Here is a 13,015-nt window from a genome sequence, read left to right on the forward strand (position 1 = left end):
AAAAATGACAAAATTGTATATTTTTTCTAAAATCGAGACCAAATTGAAACTAGAAAAACTCAAGGACCAATTTATTATTTTTGAACGAAAATAGGAACCAAAAGAGTAATTCCAAAATTTTTATATAAACTAATAAAAACATTGTATTTACTTTTTTTATAATAATAAAAAATAATAAAATTATAATTATTGTTATCATTATAATTATAAAATTAAATATAAAATAATTTTTATTTTATTATAATTAATTTTCATTAATAATGCTTAAATTTGAAAATAATCAAATAAATAATATTAAATTAAATAAATAATCACTTAAAAATAATATTAATAAAATAATTTCTTTATTTAAAAGATAAAATTGAAAAATAAATGTGAAAAAAAAACTATTCTTTATCTATAAATATAAATGAATAATATATATTAAAATATTAAATTTTAAAAAAATATATATAATTATATAAATATAAGAAAAAAATGGGGGGCATGCCCCACTGTGTCCAAACTAAGTTCCGTTACTGTATATATGTATGATGTATAACTAATATATTTGTATGAAAAAAACATTAATGAAAAACGTAAGAAAAAAAAATGTATTGTTTATTATCATATTGTTAATGTTAAATATGTATTAATTTGATCCATAACTAATATTTGTTAAACAATTTAATCAAACACTTGTAGTAAAAAACTTTGAAATAATAAGTCAAATCTTTGAAATAGAATAATCATAAAAAAATCAATAAATATTTCAAACCGGTAAGTAAAAAATAATAATACGTTTAGAAATTATTTAATACAATTTGAATTTGTAGTGGCCATATTATATTTCCCAATGGATCAATGATGAATGGATTAATTATAGTTTATTTACTAACTACCATTTAAGAGTTGACTTACAAGAAAGAAGTATAAATCCCTAGATTGGTGGTAGTTAAGCTAGCAAAACACCAAGAACCCTAAAAATTGAAGCTTTTTGAGAAGGGTATCTTCAAGTTCAGATCTTCATCATCAAAAGGAGGAAGATCAAAGTGAAGAAAGAAGAAAGAAGAAAGAAGAAAAAAGAAAAAAGAATGAAGAAGAATATGATGGGTGTTTTGATTGGAATAATTGGTGCAACCCTAACCCTATTTGCTTACTCACAAACCTTCATATCACCAAGTCAATGCATCACACTTGGCCTAATTGTCCTCATGTTGGGTTTGCTTGTAGGAGAAGGTCTCATATCTTTCTAAGTCTTCTTTTCTTCTCTTTCAGATCAAACATGGAATATTAAGTGTTGTTTTAATTGTTCTCTAATTATAAATAAAATGATATCGATATATAGGGTATCTTAAATGTTGCTTTTCTATTGTTAATTTCAATTAAACTTCTATTTTGATAATCTAGCTTGGTATAATGAAGATCTATAGCAAAAATATTATGTGATTATCAATAAAATTTTAATTTCAAATGAAAAAAATGTCATATGAAACCTTAGTACTTCTATCCGTTGTTAATATGGAACTAAACTTTGATTTGAAAATATTTTTCTAGTTCTTTTTTCTGCGTACCAAATTAAATCCCAGTCTATGAAGGGATGAAGGAAAAATAATGTATTTTCTGATGTATTTCTTTGTATTGGCCGCAAATATTTATATATTTTAAAATATGTAGCCTTTTCCTAGAAATTATGAGTTTTGCAGCTGGTTAAACACTTCTAGAAGCCATTATAATTCAGAAAATATAGCATTGCTTTTAATTTTACTTTTGTAGGTTAATTATTATTCGTGTCATACAAAAATTAAGCACTCAACCAATGTAAAAAGATCAATGGTATAAGTTTTAAATTGACTATGATGAAAGTGAACAAATTTATTAAATATAACTATTTATAATTAACAACATCGCGTAGATTATTTAGAGTTTACTTTATTCAAAATAATTACCGTACATATAGTATTATGACAAGGTTACTCGGTTAATTTTAATCATTACCAGAGAAATTACAAAAAAAGAGAGAAAATTAATAAAAAAATGTTGGGACCTGACAGTAAAGAAATTAAAAATAGAAAATAATAATTTTTAATGGTTTATGAATAAATAAAAGATAGTTTAAACATTTTTCCATTTGATAGCATTGATCGTCACTGTGGACAGCCATGTTCGAAATAGTAAACATTAAATGAATGTTTGGTCATAACTGGAAAGTGATGCTTCTTAAGCATGCTTCCATTCTAATAATGCTACTAATACCAAGTCAAATTAGTTTTCTCATTAAAAAAATTATTAGGATAATTTTGTTATTTGGAATTATATAGGTGGACATAAATTTAATACATGGTTGTTATATTTTTTTTTCTCAGCACATTTGTTATATATAAGAGGTATTTATTTTAATAAACTAATATTATATAAGATTTAAATAAAATTTTAGATTATAAAAATAAGAAGAAAAAGTTTTTTTTTTATCTAACAAACAACAATAATTAAATAAAATATTAGTTATCTTAAAAGTTACGATAGACAATGGAATTCACAAAAATACAAATTAAGATTTCGTTTTATATAATAATTCTTGCAATGAAGATAATCGTATATGAGATCTTCAAGTTTCTTTTTTTTTTAGTTCCACTATATTTTATCATTTTTAAGATTTTTTTAAAATTCATTATAATCCTAAAGTATCAAAACTCAAGTTCTAATTAATAGTTTACTTAATTTTATTTAACTATTTAAGTTTAGCTTATATTTATTTTGATTCATAAATTTTTATCAAATTAATGCTTCAAAATGACGGTAGTTTTGGTCCTATGAAAAAGATTCAAAATGTTGACCTTCTAATGAAATATTAATTTACTTATAATATGGTGTTAGATTAATCAATTCTTCTTTTATCATTTAAAATAGCTAGTTTAAGATCAACAATGTAACATTATTTTTATAAAAGTATTTATTTCAATTAGTGCAATATTTAGTGGTATTATTTATACTTGTACAAATAACCTTAAACTAGCCAAACGGAGACCGTAAACATTACTTGGTAATTACTAACTAGTGAATAATAATGATCTGGTTCATTGTCATAATATTATTGTTTCTCAAATTTAAAATGTACAAAATTTGCCACGACTCTTTCTAACTTACTAGATCAAAGATTAATTTATTTATTTTTTTACTTATTAATTTCCTTATGATATTGTCACTTACATAACGACTCTGAACATTCAATTATTGAAGAAAGGTTCATACTTCTTTTTTAAAATTTAATTGGCTAATATTCTCTATGAATATTAATCAGTCACGATATGCCTAGTGAAAAATACAACAATAATTATTCTTCAAAGGGCTAGCAAAAACAAAAAACTACAAATATAACAAAAAAGAAAATCAAAGGCACAATAAATAATTACTTTGGTGGGATGCTTGCAAAATATTACACTAAGCTCAATTTTAAGATATGAAGCAACAATAAGATATTAAACTTTAAGGCAATGAACACCAATCTTGATACCTGCAAAATCAATTAAGTTAAATCAAAGCAACCAAGGTGAAAATCAACCCCAAATGAAACCCTAGCTTATATATATATATATATATATATATATATATATATATATATATATATATATATATATATATATATATATAATTTTTTAACCTAGCATTTTTACATCTCACCATCATTGATTATGTCCAATAATGTGCATGATTATATGTATCATCAAGAGAGTCCAGCATGAGAGAAGAAGGCCTTAGTGTTTGAAAGCAAAATGAATATTTGAATATAACATGATATTCTCAATAAAGACTTTTATAAAGATAAATTAAGAAAAAAAATAAAGTGAGCATTAAAAAATGGTAAAAATAAACTAATTTCAATTATTTAAAAAAGAAATCATTTTTTATGTAGAAATGTATCCAATACAACTAGTTTGTCAAGGTTTGAAAAACAATTTGAAACTTGAGTATGACTTGAACCACAACATCAAAGATTTTTGGACTTGTGGTCCAAAAACATCAAAGGTACCTTGCAGTGAAGATTTTACCATCATATCAAAGGTAAAATCTTCACATCAAAGGTTAGCACCTTATCAAAGATCAAAATAAAATTGTGACTTCAGCCAAAACATCAAAATGTGTAGACATATTGTGATCAAAATCTTGCATATCAGGGGTACTTTCCTATAATTTATCACAATATGAAAAGATTGAAAGAAAATTGTGACTGCAACCAAATTTTAGAAGGTTGACTCAGAATGCCAAAAGAAGTTTGCCGGCAAGTCATGCATTACATGACCTCATTCCCACATGCAAGACATTAGACAAATCATTTGAAGCTAGTGATCATTCAGATAGGCTGAGAAATCTATGATTCCTACATAAAACAAGGTACAAATACAAAATCAAGTTATTCAGTATAACCAATCAAATGCAGCCAGCCTAGAACTGCCATAATTGCAAGAACAGTTTTTTCCTAAATGTGGAAGACAACATTCCCTGCTAGAATGAGGAAAAAAGAGCTTTTACATTCACAAAAGAAACTAACAAGCATGGACTCTTATAAGGGGTTAATGATTAACTAACTGGTAGAGGTGAAGAAGCCAAAAAAATGGGCTTGAATGGAGCTTTTATGCAGAGAAATGATCTGATGAGAATATAAAGAAAATGTTAATGCTGCATGACATTGCATTAATGATGCTAGCATGTCTGCAGAAGGGGAAGCTCTATAACAGTTCCACTGTTGTCCTTTACTCAAGGGGAAATCAGAAGAAAAAAATGCGTTTTCTGGAGGATTCTTATTGTTGGACGTGACATTGCATGGTGAACAAACCAAGGAATATGAAAACTTTATTAGATGTATTCCGATCCCACCACTCTAGTTTTGTGTAGCTTCTCATGTCATCCCTGTTAAAGATTTACCATCTAGTCGTATATTTAACAGATAATTATCTATAAGCTATGTGACACGGTATTGATAGAGATCAAACAGATTATGTTCAATGAACAGCATCTACGTTAAGAAATACTATTCACTAAGTTGAGAACTGATCGATGTGCATTGTGTCAGGTGGATCTATTTTTCACAAACAGAGAATCTCTAACCCCAATTGTCAAAACTCAGGTTATGTGTTCTTATATGATTGGAATCCAAGTTGAAAAATATTCAATAAAATTGATTAACCGAATATTCCAACCAAAATAAATCTTCAATAAAGCCAGTAATTTTTTTTTCAAGAGAAGCACACCAATAACACGATTATCCAAATCGTTGAATGGGTACATGGTATTTGGATTTACATCACATCGGAATGCATTCTATTCTAAGTCAAGATAATTCTAAAAATAAATTAGAAGATAAATTGAATAAATACTATACCTTAATTCCACCCAAAAGTGTGGAACCAAAGGATGGAATACATTTTGTTCTTGATTCACTAATGAAGCAAGTATACTAGAACACTTCCCCGAATAAAACCCTGTTAATTCCAAATGGAGCCTCACAAGTCATTTATTTACATGAACAGTCAACTTTCGTAGCACGTTCAAAGTCAAAGAAATAAGACAATAATAAGAACAAATCATATATGCAAATATGGCCATGATGCTTTTGCATCAATTAGATGGGAGCCAACAAAAACCTATTCCTGATTGGACCTACGAAATGAGTTGCATATAACAAACCAAAGTGCATTTCATATAAAATTACAAACCATTGAACAATACAAGTTGTTACATACAAACTACCACTTAGCAACCAAAATCTAATTTATCCACTCTCCAGGTATCATCAGAGTACTGAAGAACAATGTTATCTAAATCCAAATACCAGGAAAAGTGAAATACACCAAAACTCCAAAAGAAATTCAGATCACTGCATCTCTCTCTAGGCCATTGTTCACAAAATTTAAACAAGTACTTATGAAAAGAGTTGTAAGAGTAACCCAAGGCACACCTTTGCACCAGCCATCGGATCACCAAGATTTCAGAAGACTCTCACTCTGCAGGTGACCTAATGGCCTGACAAAATATCTTCTTTTCTTATGCCAACTTTTGTGAGTAGTGGTAATCCAATATAATTTAAAAGTGAAATAAATAAAATAAAAGTGGTTCAGTGCAGTTGAATGCTAATTAGGCTAAAAAAAATGTACAGCACTGATAAATATCCAAACATGTGTTATATTGATAAATATCCAAAAAAAAAGTGCCAAAAGTGATAATAAGTTTGAATACTGCTTTCTAAAAGAGTTTTTATATTTTAAAAAACTAAACAAATCGGTTCCATAATTTTGAAGAACTTTTTTTCTCAATCTGACTTAGTGCAGAAAAATGAAAACACGTTTTAGTTGTTTGTTTCCTTTAACTCGTTCTAATCAATTTTCTATTTTCACTTTGAACTACCACAGTCACAACCACCATCACTACCAATGTTGTTGATGTTGAAGTGCCTTCAAGCTTTCCCAATTTATCCTCAAAACAGAATTCATCAAACAGATCCTCTATTTCTGAATCACCATATACCATACAATGTCTTCTAATGATCTTACCACAAACAACTTATTTTTGACTATGAGCTTCAGTAGTTGAGGTAACAATATAATAAGATGTAAGTACAGCTTTCATACCATTAAACAGAAAAGTGTAGTCATGTAAGGTACTCACAACACCCATTTGTATGAACTTTCAGAATCATTGAAGACAACATGCCTTTACCTGTTCACACTGATATAGGCAAATAGAGGCACCTGCAAATCATGACGCCAAAACTCCACCAAATTTGATGTGACAGTAAAAATATGAGATAATAAAACCCAAAAACAGTAAATAGTATACAACTGTTGGATGATGAAAGCTACATGGTGTCTCAGTTTTAAAGATAAAAATAAACCACAATAATAACAGAAAGGCAAGCCAACTTTATAGGTTCTTGGGAGAACAAGTTATCAAGCTTGGGAATTAAGGTAAAATGGACATGGCCAATTTCAATAGTCTCCACATAAGTTTGGTCCTCTAAGTAGTAGCGTCAGGGTGGGCCATAAGTTTGTCAAACCCTGGTTCATCAGGTCTTCTGGTTTAGGCAGTAGGCAGGCTGCGGGCTTCACAGAACTCGCTGTTTGGGTGGTAAAGGAAAGGGAACAAAGGGAAAACAATATCATCAGAATTCTAAATGGGCACTGGTCAGGTTAAGATATCAATCTCTTATTTACTAAATTATAGGAAGTTGACAGTTCTAAATCATAGGAAGTTTCCAGGTAAAAGTATACCAGTAATGAAAATTGCATTCTACCTGCAGAGACTCATTAAGTTCAGTAAGCATGATTTCTCCTCCGAGAAACACCACTCTGAGTTGACATCCTGGAAACAGGTACTGAGTGTTAGAATTGATGAATTCAGTAACAGTCATAACAAATTATCAGTAAGAGTGGCCTTTTTCACAACATGGAAAGGAAAGAATAAAGAAACTGAGAATGTAAGGTAACTTATTCTGTTAAGGGGCATTTTAGAAAATATTTCAAAGCATGTTTTGCAGGAGGATATTCAAGTTAAAAATATCAGTTTAGAAGACTACAAATCCACTCATAATATTAACCCTTCAAGGGTTGGATAATAATGCATGTTATCAATAGAAGATAACGGCCTATTGCAATCAGCCAAATATCTGCCCTATAAATATCACATATTGGCAGCCTACTACGCAAAGTCATAGTGGACAAATTTTATATAATGACAAACTAATTTCAGAACATTTATAAAACTCTTATGATTATCATCACAATTCTTGAACACAACTCATAAAAATACTAATATTCCATTAGGCAATTTGAGGATGCATTGCTTTAGTTTTCAGTGTTTGACATTATCCTGTAAGTGGAAAATAATTGGTAACAATATTCTATGAGCAAACATACGAATAACAAACACAATTGGTTCTGAAATTTTGAAAGAAAAAAAAAACGAGAACAATAAAATGAGAGCAGCAACTACATGAAGAACGTCTAAAAGAGAAGGGGAGTAAAGGAGAGAAAAACAAAAATTAGAAGGAACATGAAAAAACAGAAACAAAACTTGGTTTCAAGGTTTAGGTCCTTAGAGCTTATGTCGCCATTGTAATTCAGGCTGCTGAAGCCATTGCCATATATGACTCAAAGGAGACTTGATCACAAAGAAGGGTCATTCTCTATTTCTTTCACAGCTCTATTCTCACTCTGTGAAGAAGGTTCTCATTCATAAAAGAGGGCTCATTCTCTCCCATGTCCAGGATTGGGGTTATTTAAAAATGGGTCAAACCCAAAATGATGCTTTTGAAAAACAAAAAACAAAGGAAAAAACCAATATTCTACCATAGGCACCAAGAACCACATCACATCCATGGCAGGGTGCCATGGCATAAGACACCACATCCTTCAAAATAACGGATGGTGGATAGCAACTTCTGGAAAAATCGACAAGCCATACCATTATGACACTACCATAACGACCATTTTATAACGCTCACTGATAACAATGGACTAGACATCAGTGTATGTAGTAGGCTAGAACACTGGGAATTTTGCGGAAACAAAATCCAAAGTATCAAACAATAAAGTACAGTTGTGGAAGCAAACACCAGAACACAATAGGGGATAAAATTTAATACGTAATTTCCTATAAAAATAAATGCGCCAATAAACATCCATAAATCAAATCTACACAAGTGAAATGATATTAGAAGCTTCCATGATACAAGTTTCAAAAAGTGTATGTATAATCCAAATCCAACCTTTCAGTCCTTAGTTAAAATATATTTGAGCTCAAATCAAATATTCAACTGTGCAGTTACCTTATGTTAGGTTCACTTTCAAAACTGATAACCTATATATTCATCTAAGATGATAATTACTGGGAAAAGTAAGAGATAAAAAAACTTGAGCAAGACATTAGACATCAGGAAGATTGATTACCCAGCAGTACCAGACCGTCCCAAAGAATAACTTCCATAAGCCCCATAAGCACTGCTACTTCCAAGCTACAGATGTATGAAACAACATTACGAACATGGAATAAGAAAACACATCTTTAAACTTAAAGAACTCATGACCATTTAAATATGATCCTAAACTCAAGTCCAACTGGAGAGAAGTACCTGTGAACCGCCATAGCTTCCATAAATGTCACCACCTGTTAAATCACTTGAGCCACCATACCCACTTGAATAAGAATGTCCACGCCCATGTCTTTTACCATCTCTACCATCATAGTTTAGGCCATCAGATCCATCTGCTGAAACAGGCAGATATGGCATAACTGGAAGGAATGCAGAGAGAGCACCCTCCCTATCAAAAATATTTGCTCTCAACCGTGTAAGTACATGCACCAGAGCCTCCTTGGCAACATCAAGATCTCCTGAAATCTAATCAGGATGGGTTTGGGGAGCCAATGTAGTAGAACAGAATGTTAGGACTCTATCAGAGACAACATTACTAGACCAAAGAATGAAAGTACCCTTACCTGCACCATTTCATCATCTTCAGATGCAATCTTAGGAAGATTCTCCTTCGAGATAATGCGAATATTTGCTTTTGTGAGTCTCCTCATCTCAGTTATGATAGATCCCCCTTTACCAATAAGGCAACCAATTCGTGAGGTTGATACAAGAAGACGGGTTGTGAAAGAGATAATTCCTGAATCTCTTTCAACCTTCTCACTGCATCGAGGTTGCAATCGCACAGCTGCTTCTATTGTTGGGGAGAAAGTCTCTTCAAAGAACTGCGTTAGCACAAGTTATAAACATCACAAAATGCACAGAAGAAAAAAATCATACCACGAAAAGTACATTCGTAGCGCAAGTGAAAAATGTAGGCCACTGGGAGATCATGTCTCCTCAATAATTGAAATGGTTACTAAGCATATTAGGGTTTCAGTTGTAATGGGAAAATTGGGCTTTTCAATGCGTTAAAGTAAAAACAACAAGTTTGATGACTTTGGAAAAAAGCGTTTTGTATTATTTCACGCAACATTTTTTTCAGACATGCCATTCGCAGTAGCACAATTTAGAAAATATCACCATATACCACAAAATACAAATCATGGGAGTTTTATAAACTCGGATTGTAAACACGAGAGATGGAAATAAAGACCCATTAGGTGACCAAAATTTTACCTCTTTTGTCAAAATGGTGATCAAGCATTCCTCTCCTTCTGTTGGTGAACTATCAACTTTGATTGTTGCCCCAGAATCCTGTCTAATTTGATTTATTATCATACCACCTTTTCCTATAACACCTCCAATGTTTCCGGTTGGGCAAACCAATCGAACTGAAAACTCCTTTGAAGACCCCTCATCCCTTGGAGCTGAGTACATGGAACGCGATGGCCAGTCACCAGTGTCACCTTTATATCCCCCATAAGCACCAACAAGGGGAGCTATCCCCACAATTGGAGCTCCTGGAGTTGGACCAATGAGTGAACTACCAGCAGGATATATACCAGGAACAGCAGAAGTAAGAAGATGCTGAGATCGTGAAGGGTTATCATGAAGTCGAGATGCTATTTGATGCAGAGCCCTTTTCACAACAGTGGCATCCCCAGTAATCTTGAGTTTCAAAAAGCCAATAGAAAATAAATTATAAACAAATATTAGTTTTCAACCAGATTCCAACAGTATCTAAACAATATAAACAAAAACAAGTCAGTCAAATAGCAATTCATTTAACACCCTAATCATCAATTGCATTAATAAATAAATAAACTGAAAAAACAAAACCATTGAATTTAATGCTAAAAAATTCTCATCCAGTTCACCTGCACAAGCTCATCAGAGCTCAAGGCGCACAAAGGTAAATGGTCATCCTTGAGTATCCGAATCTGGGCCCCAGTCTCACTACGAATGTTCTGAACTATCTGCCCCCCTTTCCCAATAACACAACCTATCTGATCAGATGGCACCAGCAGCTTAGCAGTCACTTGGTGACCTCCATCATCATCCTGATCACCATGCAAGTCCTCAGCAACTACTCTGTCATGCACCTTAAACAGAGCATCCTGAGCCGGAGACACGTAATTCCCACCACCCTCAAAAGAATTAGTCTCATCACTGGGGCTATAAATAGTAACAACTCGCTCTTCACAACCCGGCACAGTCTCCCCAATCCTAATCTTGGCCTTGGTCTCCATCCTAAGTTGCTTAACAATCTCACCTCCTCTACCAATAACACTGCCAATCTTTCTACCCGGGCATACATATCGAAAAACTGTATCTTCCGAATCAATCACAAACTGCTCTCTATCCTCACCGTGATTCCTCCTTTTATTCGGCCCATTATCATAGTCAGATTGAGAGTGGGGACGCTTACCATAACCACTCCTTTGGCCACCCATTACAGCAAATTATCTATACCAACTTCCAAATCAAACAGACAAACAGCTTTCAGAAGGGGCTAGATATTCTGCAAAGGTCACAAACCCAGATTTCAAACTACAATCTAAAATATTGAAATATTCAATAGAATAAAACACAGGTAATACATTTAATAGGATGGTCAAAGAATCTATTTTGATGATTGAATTGAGAAAATGACCAACTACTTTTGCAGGGTATGCTAACATAAACTCACATATGCAACAGAAAATTCAGATCCATCGTATGAGTATGAACTACATATAGAAATCAGGCTAAAATATCGACTTGATTGAACTTTCAGCAAGAATCACCCATTATTATTATTACTTAAAGTAAATACCCAAACCAAAGGGTAATTGGAATTGGGAATAAAAATACAATTGAAAAATAAAAGAGAAAAGTTTTATCGAATAAGATTAAAAAAAAAAGGAAAAGATTGTGAGATCTGGGAAGAGAAGAAGTGATGCGATGCTTACAAGGTGGAATTGGAATTGGGATGAACGCAGCAGAAAAGTCGTCGCTTGAGGAGACAAGGAATCTATCCTTAATTTCAATTGCGTTAGGGTTGGGTTAATCGTCATTTAACTCATATCATCTATTAATTTAGTTTTTCCATTAATGTTTTAAAAAAGTCATATTTTTACTAATGTATTTTGTTGTTTATATTTTTCAGAAAATGTCCTCTTATTTTCATTATTAGCGAACACACGGAACTATCACTATGTTCACAATTCTTAATTTTCATAAAAATTTAACTTTAAGGTGAATAAAAAATATATAACTAACGAATACACAGCTATTCATTTATTTTATTATTATTATTAAAAATACATGTATACATGTTATTTTTTATGATAATAAAATAAAATGATTATTATTGTTAAAATTATAAAATTAAATATGATTTTTTTATAATTTTATTATAGGTATTTTTATTTATTTTAGACAATTTTTATTATAGATAATTAATTTAAATAATAAATTAAAAACAGTTAAATTTAAATAAAATTAATAAAATGAATATTTTAATTTAAAAGATAATTATTTAAAGACTAAATTTTACAAGAAACAAAATGTACATAAAAAGAACGGTAACCTTTCTAGATTATTATAATAATATTTATTATTATTATACTTAAATACAATTTTGGTCATTGTTTTTGTTGAGTTTTTATAATGTATTTTTAGTTTTTCTTAATCAGATTCTAGTGTTAATTTTGTTCAATTTAGTCTTTTTCGTTAACATTGTCTAAATAGCTAATGGTACAGTGTACAACATGACCCATTATCACCTTCATCATCGAAATCCCATTCACCTCCACATTTTTCATACAAAGATTTTAATTTTGTTTTTCGTCCGAGCTTTAACAATTATGGAATTATACATTTAAGTCAGAAAAGAAGAAATTAGGAAAATGGAGGAATGCACAAAAGCACAAGAAATGCACAAAATCTCCTTGGGAGTAAGCAACATTAACACTAAATTGTGGTTCTCTAAATCACACACAATCTCAACATTCTATTCAATCACAATGATTGGGAGTGGAAGGTGTGCCCTTGATTGTAAGTGATCGAAAGAGGAAGTGGAAGATGTGCCCCTGATTGTAAGTGATTGGAAGAGGAAGTGGAAGGTGTGTCCCTAGTGTAAATGGAAGG

General features: G+C 31.2%; 2 protein-coding genes across 3 annotated transcripts; one reads left to right on the forward strand and one right to left on the reverse strand.

The window, feature by feature from the left end:
* The first annotated feature begins 914 nt into the window (after window positions 1-914).
* On the forward strand, window positions 915-1,351 carry LOC114182559. The gene has a single exon (XM_028069447.1). It carries the CDS (start codon window positions 1,074-1,076, stop codon window positions 1,233-1,235), a length of 162 nt encoding a protein of 53 aa, XP_027925248.1. The 5' UTR covers window positions 915-1,073; the 3' UTR covers window positions 1,236-1,351.
* Window positions 1,352-5,654: 4,303 nt separating this feature from the next.
* LOC114182310 (KH domain-containing protein HEN4) lies at window positions 5,655-11,968 on the reverse strand. 2 transcript variants are annotated; one of them, XM_028069158.1, is made up of 8 exons: window positions 11,836-11,968; window positions 10,762-11,405; window positions 10,121-10,552; window positions 9,469-9,726; window positions 9,104-9,370; window positions 8,922-8,986; window positions 7,268-7,335; window positions 5,655-7,090 (listed from the first exon to the last, which is right to left on the reverse strand). In XM_028069158.1, the coding sequence occupies exons 2-7, from the start codon at window positions 11,335-11,337 to the stop codon at window positions 7,287-7,289; spliced, it is 1,647 nt and encodes a 548-aa protein (XP_027924959.1). In that variant the 5' UTR covers window positions 11,338-11,405; window positions 11,836-11,968; the 3' UTR covers window positions 5,655-7,090; window positions 7,268-7,286. The 2 variants fall into 2 exon arrangements, with proteins under 2 accessions (XP_027924959.1, XP_027924960.1); XM_028069159.1 differs by lacking the exon at window positions 11,836-11,968 and adding an exon at window positions 11,574-11,807.
* Window positions 11,969-13,015: the final 1,047 nt, after the last annotated feature.

Source organism: Vigna unguiculata, chromosome 4 (genome assembly GCF_004118075.2).
Source record: "Vigna unguiculata cultivar IT97K-499-35 chromosome 4, ASM411807v1, whole genome shotgun sequence".
In the NCBI taxonomy this organism is placed as follows: domain Eukaryota; kingdom Viridiplantae; phylum Streptophyta; class Magnoliopsida; order Fabales; family Fabaceae; genus Vigna; species Vigna unguiculata.

Excerpts from the sequence above, each read along its gene's own strand:
- LOC114182559 (XM_028069447.1), top strand. The coding sequence starts at position 1,074 with ATGAAGAAGAATATGATGGGTGTTTTGATTGGAATAATTGGTGCAACC.
- LOC114182310 (XM_028069158.1), bottom strand. The coding sequence starts at position 11,337 with ATGGGTGGCCAAAGGAGTGGTTATGGTAAGCGTCCCCACTCTCAATCT. Across the intron at positions 9,371-9,468 it reads AAGATGATGAAATGGTGCAG|ATTTCAGGAGATCTTGATGT; the intron begins GTAAGGGTACTT and ends CATCCTGATTAG. Across the intron at positions 7,336-8,921 it reads GGACGGTCTGGTACTGCTGG|GATGTCAACTCAGAGTGGTG; the intron begins GTAATCAATCTT and ends ACCTGTTTCCAG.